This window comes from Lycium ferocissimum, chromosome 6, assembly GCF_029784015.1.
Source record: "Lycium ferocissimum isolate CSIRO_LF1 chromosome 6, AGI_CSIRO_Lferr_CH_V1, whole genome shotgun sequence".
Lineage (NCBI taxonomy): Eukaryota > Viridiplantae > Streptophyta > Magnoliopsida > Solanales > Solanaceae > Lycium > Lycium ferocissimum.
Window position 1 is genome coordinate 56,178,306 of NC_081347.1, and position 19,478 is coordinate 56,197,783.

Here is a 19,478-nt window from a genome sequence, read left to right on the forward strand (position 1 = left end):
GATATACATCTTTCGTACCAAGCCAAACACTTAGATTCAGGAAAACATATTTCACCTAGAGAGCTATTATTTTTGATGCTTCATAACTCCTCATACCATATTGCAAATGTAATATCTCCTCAAGATATATAGTTAGGATATGATTTTTCAGGTTCCTTTTTTACTGGACTCAAAAGTGTGAAGGAAAAGGAGAAAAAGCTTGGCCTATACAGTTTATTAAAATGCAAGTCTCAAGTAAAGTATGAAATCCATTTTGGCGTGGGGTAGAACAATGATGTTAGGGCTAGTATGAAATTCATTTTGAATGGGATAGTAGGGCTATGTTTTTTGTCACGCCTTAGGGGCTTTGTTTTGGCACTGAAACAAGACTTAGTCGACCAAGCAAGGGGTACGGCAGGAAATTTTTTTGATAAATATATTATTATCTATATCTATATCTATACTATTTTGAAAGCATGAATATAAATGTTGGTTGACCAAAATATTCTTAAAATATTGAATGACTTTTGTACCCTTCAAAATAATTTTTTCAAATAAACAATTCTATTCGATGTTGGATATAATTGTCATATTAAAGACCTATGAGGACCTTGAATTCAATCATAACGAGACTATAACGAATGTAAAAGATTCATATCAGTAAAGGAAACCTTTTTAGGACTCTCAATTCAAGTAGGGTTGACTTTCTATATTAGAATAAGGAGATAAACATAATTTCATAAATCACAAATGATTAGTGTTAAGAAGAGAAATATGGATAAAGGTTTATGTAATTAATCCATTACAAATAATATATTTTGTTGAGCTAACTAGCTATTTAGAGTGTCATGACATATTTTCCGTACAAAATATAAGAATTCAGGTGAGAATTACACATTGGTTAACTTGGCCAAAATTGACTGCCTTTTATGTAAAAAAGAAAATACAAAAATAATTTGTGTGATAAACTTTAGTTAAATTGGATGATTTTTATGTATGAAAGATAATATCGCTTCTTTTACTAAACACAGAAAAGCATTTTTTGTGTGGTAAACTTTAAGCTTGATGACTTTTATGTACAAAAAATTAAAAAGTGATTTTTGTATGATAAAATCAAAATTGGATGACTATTAGTTAGGATATAATTAGGGGAATCAACTGGATATGCTTAAATAAAATAGGAGAATAAGAAAAAAAAATTATCTATCTAAAGTTGATTGATTATCTTTTGCATGTCAATAGATATAAATTTTTATGTTGAAAGAAAATAAAATAGTTGAAATTATTTCTACGTATAAGCAGTTCATCATAAAAACTACCATGAAATAATAAAATTTTACGATGATGGGAGGACTTTTTTTTTGGTTATATATTGTATCTTACTTTTTTGATCAACTTAATTTTTTTAAAAATAAATTACTAAATATTCTTAACACCGTAAGATATTCTTATACTTTAATTTTGTTTAGTAACGGTATTCAACACTTTTATATTTGTAAATGACGATAAATAAATATGTGATCACTCAATCCTTAATATTGGATTATCCTAGTCGTAACATGTTTCTCATATGGGAAAAAAAACAAAAATTATATAGCAGGAACATCTTCTTCAAAGAAGTATTAAGTGTATACAATCTTATATTATAGTAACATTTTTGTACCTCATAAATCAATAATTATATATATAATTATCTAATATTTTTTGCAGTGATTGAAGTTGACAGGGAATAACGTGCGATTATAGAGACTAGTATTACAAAAAATGTGAGATATGTACAATAGTATCAAGTTGGAACTAGACTAGTCCTAGTTCTAGCCAAGCAACAAAAACACCTAAGTACTAGAGCAAACAAGCTCAATACTTCTCCCTATCAAAAGAAACCAGTCTATCAGCTACTACAACAAAGCACATCATCAGTTACACTAAAACTAAGGATAGAAATTTAGTTGGTCTAATCTTCTTTATATTCTCTTATCACCAGCTCCCTTGAGACATCCTGAACAATTCTTCGAATTATACTACCTGTAGTTTGAGCCTTCTTCTGGGACATTCTTCTGTTTCTCTCCATCCACACCTGATACAAACTGCCTGTGAGTGACATTTTGAGGACTTCCGGGTAATTAGTTTGATAGGTGGGAAAGTAAATGAGTAGGGCGGGTAATTGATTTGATTTTTTATGAGTAGTTATGTATTTTTTCTCTTTTCCCTCCAATAATTGGAGTGATGGGATATATGTGATCCTTTTCCCATAACTAAAAGTGAATTTTGTGCAACACAAATTTAGATTAATCAAATTACAGTTATTTATGATGATATTAAGTCAAGTTTCAGCATCAAAAAAAGAAGTTGGAAAATAGCCACTTTTTTTATGCTAATTAAGCTTTAGCCAAAATTATTCAAAGTTAGCCGCTTTTTCAAGTGAAAATAAAATTTGGACATACTCCAAGCTAAAACGTGAGAAACTCTAGTGTAATATACTGGAGTTCAAAATTCTTATATGTGATATTCCAACACAAGGTGTAAAAATTCGAAAAAAAATATCAATTCAAACTCCAGGGAAAATTATGGAGTTTGAAATGTCTCCTTCTTGAACTCGAGGACAGTGTCATGAAGTTTTCCTAAAGTTTCACTTGTGTCATTTTGATCTCAAGGTTTGTTTGAGGGATTTGAATAGAAATTCTATTTTGGGGCTCAATATTGCCGGACTATACTCCTCTTTTCAGGCTTGCTCCGTTCTATGCTCAAAACTTCAACTCAATCACTTGTACAAAGGGAATGTGAAATCTTACTGGAACTCCATGATACTATCCTGGAATTTTGCTTTTATAAGGTCAATTTTTTATAACAAGAGTATTTGACTTCAATTGTATAAGTTCAAACTCCACAACAAAGTCCTATATTTTAGCTTGAAGAAGTTGAGACTCATTATATCTAGAGGTACCATGTAGTCCTTTAATATTATTTTGACTCGGTGATACTTGTTTCACTTGTGGTATCTGACAATAACTGCTTAACATTATCTTACTCATTCTACTTGGGAAAATGCTATTTCACTTCAATATTCATATACAAATTTAATATATTTTATCACGGTAGCATAAATGACATAATCTTAATATTATTGCACTCATGGTATGTAATTAACTCTTCGATATCTAATAAAATAATTATTTTAATATTATTCCTCTCATGATTCCTCAAAAAATACTATTTCCCTCCTATATTTTCGTTTCAAACTCCATTGTAGATTCTTGGGATTTGAATTGCACATCGAGAAATTTTTTGAACTACATCACATTGTGTTGGAGTTTCACTCGTAAGAACTTTAAACTCCAACATCTTGTACTGTAGTGTTTTTGTATTTTAACTTCTATACAACTTTTATTTTGTATTAAAAAAATAATTAATTTTCAGTTGCTTTTCAAATATTAATTAGATATAAGTGAAACTTATTTTCTCCCTCCAACTTTGCTTTAAAAATCAAATTTCTCGTCTATTTTAGAGTTTTTCTTGCCATTAATGTAATATTTCTTAATTAAATCATAATTTGATTAAAATATAAAAAAAAATCATTAAGAAATTTATCATTAATTAAAAAATTTAACCTTTTTACCACTTTTTTTTTTTAAGTAACTTTTTCTTCTAGGGTTTCATTTACTTTTTACTTTTAGAAAAAGTAAAAGTTGAATACATGTGATCTAAGTTGCGCGGACTCTTCACTTTGGATGCATCACTCATTGACATTTTTAAAGAGTCTAAACAACATAGCATATGAGCCGCCTGTAGATCCTGTTAGAATTCCTATTTTTTTTTTCCACACCATTCATAATCACTTTTTCTTCATTTTTGCCTCAAATATTTTGTGAATAATCCAGGCTTAAATTTTGACAAGTCTTTGGGTAGTTTGTGGAATCACAACTTTTATTTTAAAACACTTAGAATAATTTATATCTGAAATTAACCCTAAAACTAATAGCTTGTTTGCTAAGTTTTTGGGAAGCCAAAATACTTATTTTAAAAATTTAAGGTGTTTGTCCAATATTTTTTTTTTTTTTTTTTTAACTTAAGTGATTTTGACTAGTCGATGAGTAGCTTTTCCTGAAAAAGCACGGAAACCTTGGCCTAACACAAATTACTAATTTAATATTGATATAAATACATGTTAAATTAATTAACTAAACACAATTTGCTACTCCTTAAAAATATTTTTTCAAAAAGTATAATTATCATAATCGGCAGATTTTGAATATTTAACCAATTAGGCTATAAATGACATATTTTATTGGGACGAAGAGTTTCATTTTACTTTTTCCACCAACTTACTGCCAATGTGGCGCCACTACAACCGTCGATCATTTCAAAACCAAACTATATAAATTTTCTACTAAAACTTTCCCACAGAAAAATACCCACAGAATTTTTTTTCATATAAATGGTGAAGTACGTGGGTAACAACGATCCAGCATCAATTAACACAGTGAAGGAGCTATTAGTTATACCATGGGGCAACCCCGGCCCACAATTTTTTTTTGTAAAAAATTAAAGTGTTTTTGCGTGGTAGAAGAAGTTGAGTAGCTTTTTTCTCAAAAGCACTGAACCTTAGTTAACACAATTTTTTTTTTCGTCAGTCTAAAACAAATAACTAATTTGATATTAATAAAAAATATTTTTTAAATTAATTAGCTAAACACAAATTACCACTCTAAAAATACTTTTTTAGAAAGTACTTCAACGAAAAGGAAAAAACTTTCAAAATAGACAGAATTTGAAAATTTGACCAAATAAGCAATAAATGATATACTCTCTCCCTTCTATTTTCCACGACAATCTTTCCTTTTTAGTCCGTCACAAAAAAAAAAATGAATCATTTCTATAATTAGCACTAATTTAATTGTAAAATTCTCATTTTATCCTTAATAAAATAATTTCTACCAACAAAAGTTTCTACAGCTTGTTTTTATATCACAAAATTCAAAAGTATTCATTTTTTTTTTAAATTTCGTATCCAGTCAAACACCCTTATATAATTGTGACGGAGGGAGTATAAAAAAATTCTCGATAGAAAGCACTTTCCCCATTTGAACCTTACGCGACACAAATCCGAATTAATCGGACTTCGATATGAATACCGGACACCAAATGAAAAAAAAAAAAAAAAAAAGAAATCTTATTGGGACTAAAAGAGTTCCATTCTACTTTTTCTTCTAACTACTACCAACATGGCGCCTGTATAAATGTTGTGCAAAAACTTTCCCACAGAAAAATACCCATACCCATAAAAATAAAAACCAAAATATGGTGACTCTTGTGGTGGCAACAACAACAGATCCAGCATCAATTAATCCAGCAAAGGAGTTATTAGCTATGCCAGGCTGGCAACCTGGGCCCACATTAGATCAACGTGTCAGAAGTTTTATTAACGGAGATGTGAGAGTGCTGGAACATGATAAAGGCATTGTGGAAGAAGATGATTTAGATCAACGGTGGGAGATGTGTACAGGTCAGCATGTTGATGAGGTTATATTCCTTAGTAAACATACTGCTGTATCCAACCGACCTGCTCTCACCATACACCCCATTGGTATGTACTATTATTTCGTCTCAATTTATGTGACGGTGTTTGATTGGATACTGTGTTTAATATTACACGGCTCGTTTGGTACGAGTGATAAGGGATAATTAGAGCCCGTTTGGATTGGTAGTTCGCTTATGTTCGCTTTTGCTTTTTTTTGAGTGTTTTGTTGTAACTTAAAGCAATTTTGTCTTAAAATAAGCCGAAAAAAATAATTAGGCACATTTGGTTTAGCATTTATCTAAAGCTAGTTTATAGTGAAAACGCTTATAAGCAAAAAAAATAATAAGTTAGGCTACCCCAACTTATATTTTTTTGGATTATAAAATTTTCAGCCTTATGTTCGCTTTTTTTTGCTTCAGCCAAACAGGCTCTTAGTTTCAGGATTAAATTTTAGGTGAGTTTATCCGGCGTTTGGTTGAGATACAATGGCGTATAATTAATCCCCGGATTGTAGTATTATTTTTGTCTCTGCGGGAGGGTGGGATAATAATCCCGGGATAATTAATTCTGGACTAACTTGTTATCCAACCAAACGACCCCTAATTGTGATGATTTATTTTATTACTCTCTCCGGTTCAATTTATGTGAAGGTGGTTGACTGTGTATGGAATTTAAAGCTTGTGGTCCAAAATAAGACATAAATATTTTGTGTGGTTAGAAATTATTTCGGTAAAATGAGAATTTTAAAGTTAAATTGTTCTTTAAATATAGAAAAATGTCATTTTTTTTGGGACTGACTAAAAAGGAAAGAGTATCACATAAATTGGGACAGAGGGAGTATTATATTTGTGTTGATGTATCATATTCCCTCCGTCCCAAATTAGCTGTCATTTTTCGCTTCTCGAAAGTCAGTTTGACTAATCTTCGAGGCTAAATTGGTTTAGAACTTTAGATCAACTCAATATTTTTTACAATTAAAATTTTGATATTCAAAAACTATTCGAAAAGTACTAGAAGTTGTAACTTTTCTGATGTCAATTTGATGGAAATATACATTTTAAAATGTTAGTCAAAGTTCATATAGTTTGACTCAAGCACAACATGACAACTGATTTGGGATAGAGGGTTTAGCGGTAATGGAACAAGTTATTTATCACCCAAATGTGTGACCTAGCTGTTAATGAAGTTGGAATGGAACAACATAGTTCAAATATAGTAGAGGCAAAAAGGGCTAGGTGATTCTATCTGTCTAAGTTTTGGTGAACAGAGTGAGGTAGAATGTACACGATTGGATTAATCCAAGTGCCGCAAGTCGGCCAAAACACCATCTTTTTAAGAAATGAAGGAAAATATTATAGTTAATTAGTTATATAGGGTTATTCAGTTTGGAGGAAAATATTCTCAATGGTAACCGGTTTATGTTGAAATCTGGATCATTTTCCATGTTTGATCAGGTATAAAAATAGGTGATGTAAATGGTATACTAGCCATATGATATAGGGTATAACATAGTGTTTCTTGTGATATCTTTTAGTATTGGCTAGGGACAATGTTTGAGATGCCAATGTGACTGCATATCTTATATCAGTGATTGTGGAAGAAAATGTTAAAAATAGTTGAAAAGTTACTTTGATATATAAAACATTACATCAAAGTTTGAATGAATTTAAATTTTGTAAAACTGTGTAGGATGATATCATTATTCGAATGATTATCAAACATTGTGAAGCATACTATCATGGAAAGAGTCTTTATAAATTGGGAGAGAAGGTATATTTGATGTTGGAACTTAGATGTTTGTGGACACCTTAATGAGGTCCTAATTCTGTTCAATGTTTGTTAGGGGTGCCACATTTGAAAGAGGGGGATGTTCCACCACAAGGAGGGAGGCCAGGGTGGGCAGCACCACCAAATCCAAGGATGGGACCCTGGATGATTCTTTTGAATAAAATTGCTGAATCTCATAATCTCATTCCTGAATTTGAAGTATGGCTCTTTTCTATACCAGTTCTATAATCAATCTTTTATGATAATCCTGCTAGATAATCCTGGCAATTCTCTCCAAATAGCTTATTTCTTTTGTTTTGCATTTTTCCTCTACTTAACATGTAATATGGAGTGTAATACTATTTTTTCCTGGCTGGTATAGATTACTTTTGAAGCTACTCATCATGGACCTGTGACAACTAAGCCAACAATGTTCATCGAGATAGGTAACCTTCATGAAGTCCTATTCTTTTTTCTTTTCTTTTTTTAATTCCTCCTTAATTTTTGAGTTCACACCATAAAGAAATAGTCCAATGTGTTCTATTTCATGTCCTGTGCATTCATGTTATATTAGCACTTATCTCAAAGCTCCATATTTTTCCAAGAGGAGCACAAAATTCTGTGTTTTTCCAACTAAATAGGCCATAAATGGAACAGAAGGGAGATCTAGAAGTTTACTACACCAATTGCAATAGAGTTACATCTAATTCAAGTAAAATCGAAAATTGGGAAGAAGAAAATGGTACCAGCACTGATTAGACATTAGTGTTGCTTTTCTTTTCCCTTGATAATTTTAGTATGAAAGAAGATCTTATTGTTAAAATGGAGAGGAAGAAATAAAAGATCAAGGACAAGAAGTTCTCACAGAGAAAGAACTGCAAGGATGAGGGAACAAGGTAAGCCTTCCTAAAAATTAAGCAAGCTGTGATCTACACTAGGGCTGTTAGTCAGTTATGCAGCAGGTTACTAAGCCATTACCTTAGTTCTCTTTAAGCTATATTTTCCGTAGTGTAGACGCTCTTTTGTCCATTTCTGGAGTATTCTTTGGCTTAACTAACATAATAATAACCAAAATGTGAGACTCAATTTAATAGTTGAAGGGGATAGGTTCACAAGACTTCTACTTAGGCAGGCGTTGAATTGATTCATTTTTTTGTGTGTGTCCGCTTTCTTGCTTCTTTGATAGTATCCTTCTTATATACATAGGCTGACATAGGCTATCTCATTTTAGATTCTCTCTGTATATTTTTACCCTTTTTCTTTGTTAGGTGGTTCTTATATTTCCTTTTTATGGGTTGTTGGAGAGGAATGCCTTGGGAACAACTAGAATGCTGAGTTTACATAGTTATTTTGTCCCATTCTTCTCTACTACTCCATCACTTACTTCATCACTTTTTTTTGGTTCAATTTACTCCATCACTTACTTCATCAGCTATGCGGTTTGTGAAAACTAATTACTTGCTTGATCTAGGTAGCACTGAGGAGTACTGGAAGAGACAGGATGCTGCTCAAGTTGTTGCACTAGTGAGTTTTACTTTGTTAGTGGCTGCTTTACTGGTCAGAGGTGTTGCTATCTTGAAAGTCTTATATTTCTAGTTTGCAAAGTACTTTCTTTTATTTATTTAGTTCTCTTATGTTTACTCATCTGGTCAATTCAGAAACAACAATGCTTACCTATTTGGATTTTCTCTAACAAATATATATTTTACTCACAGTTAGTCTGGGAAGGACTTGGACTTGGAGGAGGTCCTCCTGTTGGAAACTGGAGCAGGTATCATTTACTTCTGCTAGTTGTTCCCCTATATCCCTCAAACATTGATCCCAGGCTCTTCTTTCTCATTTTCTTTTGGCTGAGCATTCTCTTCTCTCTGAAAAAGTAAATTGTTAGAACGAGTGTGTGTATCGACTATCGACAACGTCCTATTCATTGCCCCACCTCCCAAGCAAAGAAAAGAAACTGAGTAAAGCAAAAGTGAATTGTTCAAGACACATTTATAGAATTGTTCAAGACACATTTATACTGCAAATGCACATTCGTCCTTAAGTTACTTTTACTATTGTTAGCATTTGTTTCATAGGCACAGCTCCTTTTTCTGAATTTCATAATTCTTGCAATATTGTTCTTTCCTTGCAATATTCCCATCAACATGGTCCAAAAGCTGCCAGACTGCTCCCATTGCCCTTGAACAATATTCACCCGATTGTTAAACGACATGATCATTTCATCCAGTTACTTGCAAAATATGTAATAATCAAAAATCAACACCGCCTGAGCCAATATCCACCAGCAGTCCTACTTAAGTTTCTTTTCTGGAATTTACAGCTTCATCTTCAGAGTATCTGTTTACTTTTGCTTCTGAAGCTGCTCCCATGTATGATTGAACTAAAATGGAGTAAGAAGGAATTTTGGTGTCTTCAAGACCTTGTATTTCATTCTCCTCTAGCTTTCACAAGCTTTCTGCAGTGGTGCTCTTCTTTAAAACTTGGCCACATGTTGTTAGTGAGTCTGCAAGGAGCGTATATAATATCCTATTTGGGGCATGAGAAGGCCTTCTTTAAGTGTAAAATGGTCCAATGTGACCAGCATGAAAATCAAGAGCCTAACTAACTTATTCAATTCCTAGTTTTGGTTTTGATACAGGAGTGATTTGGGAAACCCAGCCTCTGCTATTCTCTGTTCTGTCAGTACTATGGTTTCCTTGCCCACAATTTTGCACCTTTTTATATTAATTCTTTGAGATTAGCTACACAGACTATATAGCTTGAAGTGATGGTTATTTTATCTAGCTGTTAATTTTATTTCTCTGTAAAAGGTGTCCTCTGTATTCTTCTGAATTGACAAGTCATTCCATTGTCTTCCAGTACATCTGCAAATAACAAAGTCCTCCTAGGGATTGGTGGAGGACATTATGTGCCACGACATACGGATGTGATAAAGTAAGTGAGTCAGTTACTAAATTGTTGTTTACCTCTTTTATATTCCATACCTTTTCGTGACAGCTTGCTCAATACAATCTATATGTTTGGTATTGGAGCCTTTTGGTATGTATGTGGTCATGTTGCATTAAAATTTTGGCGTAGTTTAACTGTAAAAGGTCCCGCTTGCTGCATCTTCTTACTTTTCTCTTCAAATTATCTATCAAGCAGATAGTACAACTGCTTGATTTGTTTCAGCTGTTCTAAAGAATCATTACATCAACTGCGTGGAGTAATCCAAATTGCTAACTATGAAACAGAAACTATATTCCAGCATAAGTTTGGTTTAATAGTTGCTTTTGTTCGCGCACAGGAAGGATGGTTGTTGGGTAGGCCAACTCCTCTCCGGTTACTCCTTACCAATGGAAGATCCTGGCCCAACAAAAGGTAAAGTAAGTGCACAAGATATTGCTGGAACTTGGAAACATTCAATTAGAGCAGCATATGATGCTACCAAAGCAGGTTTTCCTGGTGGAGATATTCTGGCACATCTTGATCAGAAGTAAGTTCATTTGCAATAAATAAATAAATTGATATTTGGTTCTAGACTATGAAAAGAAACCGATTTCCAACTAGCTGGATACAAGTATCACTAGAACTTTCACCGAAATGCACTGTCGTCCACTATAGAGCGTAATGACCACTTTTTATAGAGACAGGTGAACAGCCTAGATAAGAATTTTAAGACGGTGCAAATCTGTTGCATCAAAGAGCAACCATCTCAATAAGTTTAACTTTTTCAAGTGGTCCATCTTCATTCTTTTATTGGATGACCATCAATTTTAGCAAATTGTTACAAGATTGATGATCATGATAGAGAATGAGATTGATCATAAAATGGAAGAAGCTGCATTTTCCAGATTTGATGTGCATATTTACATACGCTATTCATTTCAGTGTTCGATAGACTTTATTCTTCTTTACATGTTGAATATTTAAATCTAATCTTTCTTTGTCGTAATCTTGAAGTTAAAGAAAAGATTGTGGGCTTTTATAATGATTTGTTATCTGGAAAGAACAATATAATCTTTTCTGTGATTTACTTGTATTTTTACCCGCAAGGGTGGCACGGTTGAGCATGGGACTAACATAAAGGTCTCAGGTTCGAAACCCCCTGCCTACAACAGCAGGAAATTTGCCTTCTGGGTCGAACTCGTTGCACGGGGCTTGCCTAGTGCGGGTTATCTCTCCTGTGTGGTTTGCGAGTTATTGGACATGAGCGGGGTTTACCCTGTGCGCACTCGAAGGGTAGCGGTTGCGGGTTCCCTTGTCATAAAAAATATAATCCTTTCCTTGAGTCCTTTTTCAGGATCATAATAATTCCCCTCCATGACTGTTAAATCTTAAACCCCCTTTAATTATTATATATCCCCACTCTTAGCCCTACATTAGGATTCTGTAAATATTTCTGGCGGAAAAGTTTCAGCTGTCGAGAGAAAATAAACCATGACAAGATTACCACTCCTGACCAGTCGTTAATCTTCCTTAGCTGTGTGCACTATGATAGTCAGGTGGTAGGTTTGTTAGGATGGTGCAGGTGAAAACTTTCCCTTTTCTTCTCCCCATAATGTTTACTATCAGTAGTACGGTAATTTTCTTCTGGCTGTTCAGAACAAGACATTCATAAAGATTAGACAGGATATAATGAGATTGCAGGTATCGGGTGAATATAGATACATTATTGCCTCCCAATCTTTGATAAAGCCGCAAGTTCTAATTAGCATATCATCAAAAGCTAATATAAGATCAAGAGCACCTGAAGGATGGCATGGAGTAAACATATTCTTGCTTAGCTAGATTCCGATTCCAAATGGCTTGCTGGTTATTCACCCATAAGATTAAGATTGTGTCATTGGCTAAATGCAAAAGAAGTGTTAGCTCTGAAATGTGTCCTTGGGATGGGCTGGATGCCTGGATGTACCACATCTTGCTAAGCAACAAATCATTGTTTATCTCAGTAACATATTTTCATTGTTATCTTCTTCTTGTCCCTTTCTTTTACTAGAATAACATAATTTTGTTATATGTTGTTGCAGGAGTTTCAAGGGTTGGCAGAAGAATGCGATTATTGAATTCCTAGGTGCACAGAACATTAAAATTGGCAAGCCTGGTGACTTCAGCTGATTCCGATCAAGTTTAGCAAGTTAGTTGCTTATTGATGTTGTTAAGGTCCACAACTTCCATACCTTCTTTTTTAGATTTACTTGTAGAGTAGGTTGAAGCAATAGCTTCCAGATCATCATATAAGCATATTGTTCACTGAGAACCTTGTATGTCCTGGGAAAAGAAGTAGAAAGGAAAACAAAGTATGAAGATTAATTTAGGCAAGTATAATAATCTTTTTCTTCTTTGTTAAACTGACTATAATAATCTTTTTCTTCTTTGTTAAACTGACTTTTAAACCTGCTTTGAAATGCTTTACTTGAGCCGAGGGTCTATTGGAAACAACCTGTCTACCTTTCCAATGTGGGGTTAAGGTTTGCGTACATACCACCTCCCCATATCCCACTTTGTGGGATTACACTAGATATGTTGTTGTTGTTATTAAACTGACTTTTAAATGTTGTGCTTAAGGTTGTTTCGTGCAATATGTTTTCCCTCAGAAACCAAAACAAAAGAGAAGATTAAACGAGAAAGAACGACCAAGTTTCCCATGGCCCATAGGCATCATCATATTAAAAATTTGAACCATTTCATAATTTATCCGGTCTCCCTAGTCCCTTCACATGCGTGATAGCTTAACCTGTGTACATCTGAGAAAGACGTGACAATTTAATAATATTGAGTAAACGTTATTTATTACTAGATGCAGGGCTTAGACCTCATTTGGTCTCAGCCACCTCTTCTCTTAAAACCAATAATAACTTGCCTCAGTCTCGACATGATCATGTTTTTCCATTTAATCCTTACTGATCATGGGCTGCGCCAAACACGCGCTACAATGGCGATTACAATGGGAAGCAAGGTTGTAAGGCAGAGTGAATTCAGAAAAATTGCCTCAATTCGGATTGTTCTCTGCCACTCGGGTCATGAAGTTGGAATTGAAAAGGTCCACCCTGAAATCAAGGGATACTAACTAACAGCTGAGTCATCTCCGAACCGTATGAGATAGTTGCATTTCTCCATTTAAGGTTTACTCATGTTATCATCTGAATTAGTCGAGTCAATAAATTCTAGGTATCAGATAATTAAAGAAAAAAGAACATAGAAGCCACTGATCGTCTTCGTTTTGTTTATCTTGATCAAATGAAATGAATTAGTCAAGTTTTAACTACTCTTAACAAAATCAATAGTTTTCCGGCAATAAAGGGCTTCGGAACCATCTCTTTTTACAACATATATTGAATGATAATATGTTTTTAAATAAAATACCGATACTCCAATGGAATAGCCAAATTGTCAGACTTCAAATTTCAATATACCATACCAAAGGGATAGCCTAGTTATCATAAGTCAAATTTGAATGATCTTTTTTTTTTTTTTTCATTTCATTTCAAGTCCTAATTCAATGATCCTTTTTTTTTTTTTTCATGCACGTTAAATTTCAATGATCTACATTGATCAAATGTTGCCGAGTTTGATATTAACTTTTAACTAAATGAACAAAAGAAAGATAAAGAAAGCACTAGTCGGTGACAACCATTCCCTTATTCTTCTTTAAAATGAAAAAGAAAAAAGAACCATCCAGTAACAATTTTTAAACTTTTAGTTTTTGATTTTCTGTTACATTTATCTAACCTAAATTCGGTGGGTCAAAGAAAAGGACCTATTTAGATCGAACATAACTACCTATCGTTATACATCAGTTGAAAGAAAAGCGTGTTAAATTTCATCAAGGATAGGATGAAAGCAAAAATAAAAGGATATGGAAAGACGAGTTTCTAGAGTCTTGTTGGGAATTAAAATTGTGCTGGAGCAAAAAAGGACAACTTCACATACAACACGATTATTATTATTATTTTTTTTAAAAAAAAATTATTACATAGGGGGAGGGGTAGGAGTAGGGGAAGGGAATTACAACGTGGAGACTTGAACCCTCACCAACAAGGTGAGAGTTCAGGTAGCCAACCAACACGATTATAACTTCTCCATATGACTAAATAGTTCTTTTTTTTTTTTTTTTTTTTTATGTTCTATTGATGTTGAGTATAATTACGTAATTCATTCTTTTGCATATAGGTTTAATTTTAACACGTACAATATAGGGATAAGACACTGTTATCCCCCCCCCCCCGAACTTTGGCCAAAGTTGCTACGACACACCTTATCTTTTCAAGAGTCCTATTAACCCCGTAAACTTTTTTAAACATAATAATTATCACCCTAAGCGCTGACATGGCAAGAAGATTGTATTTTCCTCTTTTTGGGAGAGTGAGAAGCATAAAATCTGACACATGTCATTTTTTAATTGGGCACTTCACATTTAATTACACCTAATTTATTATCATTAAAGCTTAAAGTTTTTTTCTAAACTGATTTTTTTTTAAATGTGGAAAACTAATTTTTTTTTCTATATATGAAAAAAATCTAGTTTTCCAGATTTAGTTTAAAAAAAGCGGGTTGTCCACATTTTAAAAAAATAAATAGTTTTTCCAAATTTTCATAAAAATTCAGTTTTTCACATTTTGACAAGAAAAAACACTTTTTCTAATTATTTTTTTAAATAATCCAGATTTTATTTGAAAAATAAATTGTCATAAAAAAATGAAATCATGAAAATCTAGATTTTTTAAAATATTTTAAAAAAATCTAGTTTTCCATATTTTAAAAAACGGAAAAGGGCCAAAATTACCCCTGAACTTTGAAAAATAGTTCATCCATACCCTTCGTTATACTTTAGGGCCAATTATACCCTTACAGTTATACTATAGGGTCAATTATACCCTTCCCCGTCTTAGCTGTTGCCACGTGGCATCATCTAGCCCTTCAAAATTATTTTACCCTCAAATAATTTTTTACTCACTAAAATAACTCAATCCGACCCGAATTTTTTTTTCCAAAGAAAAATAATACGGAATTATTTTTATATTTTTTTTGGAAAAATTATCCGTATTATTTTTGCCGAAAAAAAAAATTAGTCTGATTGAGTTATTTTAGTGAGTAAAAAATTATTTGAGGGTAAAATAATTTTGAAGGGCTAGGATGATGCTGATACAATAATGCTGTATTGCATGTGATAATTGATCCCATAGTATAACTGTAAGGGTATAATTGGCCCTAAAGTATAACGAAGGGTATGAATGAACTATTTTTCAAAGTTCAAGGGTAATTTTGGCCCTTTTCCGTTTAAAAAAATCCATATTTTCATCTTTTTTTTAAATTGATTTTAAAAAAAAATCAAATTTTCAAAATTTTTTAAATATCCATTTTTCATTTTTTTTTAAGAAAATTCAATTTTTCGATTTTTTTTAAAAAAACTTGCCACGTAAGCAAAAAGAATTTAAAAAATAGAAAACAAATAAATATACATGTGGCAAAAAGAGTGTATGTCACTCTCCCATAAGAGAATAGATATCCAATTTTAGGGTGGTAATTATTCCGTTTTAAAAAAATTCATGGGAATTGCCCAACAATGTGCTTTCATTTGTTAAATGTAATTTAAGATACTTAAGAAATCATTTCGTATTTATTATCACCATACTGTATGCTGCCACAAATAGACGACGACTTCTACTCGGATACAAACATCTTTTTTGGTTCGATGATAGTACATTGAACCATGTGGTTAGACTTTATTATTTTTGTCACATCATATTACTCCCTCCGTTTACTTTTACTTATCCAATATTTCAAAAATAGATTTTCACTTTTACTCATCACTTTTAGCATATAAAAAAAAGATAAATTTTTTTCTGTTTTATCCATAGTATTAATTACTCATTTCAAATCATCTTTCAATTCATTAAAAATATGCACCAATTAATATGGGTATTATGATAAATGAAGAATTTCATTTATTATTTCTTAATGGGTGTTCATAGTGGATAAGTAAAAGTGAACGGAGGGAGTATTAAGTAAGATTTAAGTAGGCAATTAGATCTCCTTAAATATAAACTTGTTGGAATATGGGCTTTCTGTTGCGTCTTGTAGTAATAGTAGAAATAAATTTATCTCAAAAAATCCAAAATACCAACTAGTTTAATGACGTATTCCTTTTCACATACTCCCTCCGTTCACTTTTACCTGTTCACTTTAAATTTTTTATGTTGTTTAAGATATAATAAATGAAGTGTATAATTTACCAATGTACCCATATTAATTGATGCATATTTTTATTGAATTTCAAAAATGATTTGAAGTGAGTAATTAATATTATGGGTAAAACAGGAAAAAATAAATTGTCTTATCTTGATACGCTAAAAGTGATAAGTAAAAGTGAAAATTTATTTTTAAAATACTGGACAAGTAAAAGTGAACGGAGGGAGTACTCAACAGGCAAATGTGATATACAATAAATATTAATAATCACTGAAATTCGAATTCATGACATTACTGTTAGTATGTTATAATTGTGCAGCATGATCTTCGTCACTAGGCTATCCTTCTGGAATAGCTTAGGGAGCATATGGGAGTTAAGATAGTGAATTTTGGTGTGGTAATTTCATGAACTGAACTTATTGTTTTCCGAAACGAGATAAAATAGGGAAATACACTTCATCAACATATGGTGTACACAACTACTCCCTCCATTCATTTTTACTTGTCTAGTATTATAAAAATACATGTTAACTTTTACTTGTCACTTTCAGCATATAAAGAGAAGAATTTTTTTTCTGTTTTACCCATAGTATTAATTACGTATTTCAAATCATATTTCAAATCCATTAAAAATATGCAATTAATATGAGTACCATGATAAATTATACACTTCATTTATTATTTCTTAAAGGATGTGCAAAGTTCTTGGTGGACAAGTAAAAGTGAACTAAGGGAGCACACAATTACTCTTTCCGTTCACTTTTACTTGTCCACTTTTGACTTTGCACACCCCTTAAGTATTAATAATGAAGTATATATTTTATTATAATACATATTAATCGGTGTATCGTCTCATTGGACGTAGATAACGATTTGAAAATGAGTAATTAATATTAAGGGTAAAACAAGAAAAAAAAGTTTGTTTTTTCTTGATATGTTACAGCGGACAAGTAAAAGTAAAAATTTATTTCTAGCATAATGGACAAATAAAAGTAAACGGAGGGACTAGATATACATGGTAAGAGTCTAAAAAAATTTTGATAATAAAAAATCGGTGAAGAGCTTTCATTGAGATTTCGAAGTTAGTAAAATTCCACAAAATACAATTGGGAATGGAAACAGGGAAGCAGATTTTCCTATGTTTTCTTTGACTTTAAGAGAACCGACCATTCTGGATCCCCATGCAATAAATTTTACTAGTAATAACTTCGAATGTCAAAAGTGTAAATTATAGAAAAATTTGATGTATTTCCTCTCCTTCACAATTGGGACCGTTTGGTTCGAAGACAAAATTACGCAGTACAATGATTAATAAGGTAGAGATTAGCAATGCAAGGATAATTAATATTTTAATACTATATGCATGATAATGCAAAGATTTTTTCCAATTGCATATTTAATTTGTTGTATATTAAAGAAACATGAGTCCGGAAAGATGAGGGAATCTTTGACATTTTAGTAGTTTTAGTCCATGTATTGTTAATATCTAAAATTCTTAATCTACTCTTTATCTCGCATAAAATTATAATACATAATTAATTATCTGAATAATTTATACGAGTATTATATATAAGAACGAGCAAATTTAAAACCATATAAGGTACAAATTATGTTGAATCTAATGAGTAGATTGATTGATCTCCTTATTCACGCAGCCAAATACTGTACAAGTTATGCTGACTTTAATCAGGAGATTAATTCTTTATCCTTGTTTGTTCAGCAAATGGCTCCTAATTCTAAGCTCAAGAAAGCACACTCATGCTTCTAATATTCGGGCCCAGATAACCCACTTATTACTGGCGGATTCAAAATTTAAAATTTATGTGTTCCTTAAATGACTTTAAGTTAATACTTTAATATTAATAATAACTGAATTTATAATCAAATATTATAAATATTGAATATAGTTATTAAAATATATAATACTTTCTCTATTCACTTTTACTTGTTCACTTTGAACTTTTCACATTGTTTAAAAAATAATAAATGAAATGTATAATTTGTCAATGTACTCATATTAATTTGTGCATATTTTTATTTGATTTCAAAAATAATTTGAAATGAGTAATTAATATTATAGGTAAAACAGAAAAAAAAAATTGTCTTATCTTGATATGCTAAAAGTGACAAGCAAAAGTGAAAATCTATTTTTGAAATACTGGACAAGTAAAAGTGAAAATTCAAAAAGATTGTCCTCCTTTTCTTTTTAGTCTGTCCCAAAAAGATTATTCCCTTTCTAAATTTAGAAACAATTTAACTTTATGAGATGATTCATACTACACAACTATCTAAGCTTATTTTATTTTGACCACACATTTCAAAAGCTTTTTTATTTCTTCAACTTTGTCTTAAAGTCGAAAAGGGAGACAATCTTTTTGGAACGGAGGGAGTATCTATTATATATGAATGTGGTAAAGGGACAAACACAGCTTTCCATGGTTGTACCATGGGCTTTAAAAATTATACACGCAATGAATGTCTGTACCATAAGTTATATAAATTGTACAGTTTAATCAACTATTTTTATATCCCACGTAGACATATGTTATAGTACTTAATATTTATTCCCTTCTCATGTATAGATGTATATACTTCAAATTTAATTCTCCGACACATTTATTTCCTCCGTACACTTTTACTTGTTCACTTTTGACTTTTCGTGTTCTGGCTGAATATTTATTCTCTTCTCGTGTATAGACATATGCAGTTCAATTTTAATTCTCGTACACAAATTTATTTCCTCCGAGCACTTTAATTTGTTATAAATCCCGCGTGGATATATGTCATAATACTGAATATTTATTCTCTTCTCATGCATACATGTGTGCACTTCAAATTTAATTCTCCGACACATATTTATTTCCTTCATACACTTTTACTTGTTCACTTTTGACTTTTCACATTTTTGCTAAATATTTATTTTCTTACCATGTATACGTGTATGCACTTCAATTTTAATTATCCGACACATATTTATTTTCTCCGTGCACTTTTACCTGTTCACTTTTGACTTTTCACGTTACTTAAGAATTAATAAATG

The 19,478-nt window shown here is 31.9% G+C and overlaps 1 protein-coding gene across 2 annotated transcripts; it reads left to right on the plus strand.

Annotated features, from left to right (window-relative positions):
- Positions 1–5,228: 5,228 nt before the first annotated feature.
- Positions 5,229–12,597, plus strand: LOC132059853 (D-aminoacyl-tRNA deacylase-like). 2 transcript variants are annotated; one of them, XM_059452665.1, is made up of 8 exons: positions 5,229–5,563; positions 7,341–7,483; positions 7,647–7,710; positions 8,736–8,821; positions 8,980–9,035; positions 10,127–10,201; positions 10,554–10,742; positions 12,277–12,597. In XM_059452665.1, exons 1-8 carry the CDS (start codon positions 5,278–5,280, stop codon positions 12,362–12,364), a joined length of 987 nt encoding a protein of 328 aa, XP_059308648.1. In that variant the 5' UTR covers positions 5,229–5,277; the 3' UTR covers positions 12,365–12,597. The 2 variants fall into 2 exon arrangements, with proteins under 2 accessions (XP_059308648.1, XP_059308649.1); XM_059452666.1 differs by having other exon boundaries at positions 8,736–8,788.
- Positions 12,598–19,478: the final 6,881 nt, after the last annotated feature.

Excerpts from the sequence above, each read along its gene's own strand:
- LOC132059853 (XM_059452665.1), top strand. The coding sequence starts at position 5,278 with ATGGTGACTCTTGTGGTGGCAACAACAACAGATCCAGCATCAATTAAT. Across the intron at positions 7,711-8,735 it reads AACAATGTTCATCGAGATAG|GTAGCACTGAGGAGTACTGG; the intron begins GTAACCTTCATG and ends TGCTTGATCTAG. Across the intron at positions 10,202-10,553 it reads CGACATACGGATGTGATAAA|GAAGGATGGTTGTTGGGTAG; the intron begins GTAAGTGAGTCA and ends GTTCGCGCACAG.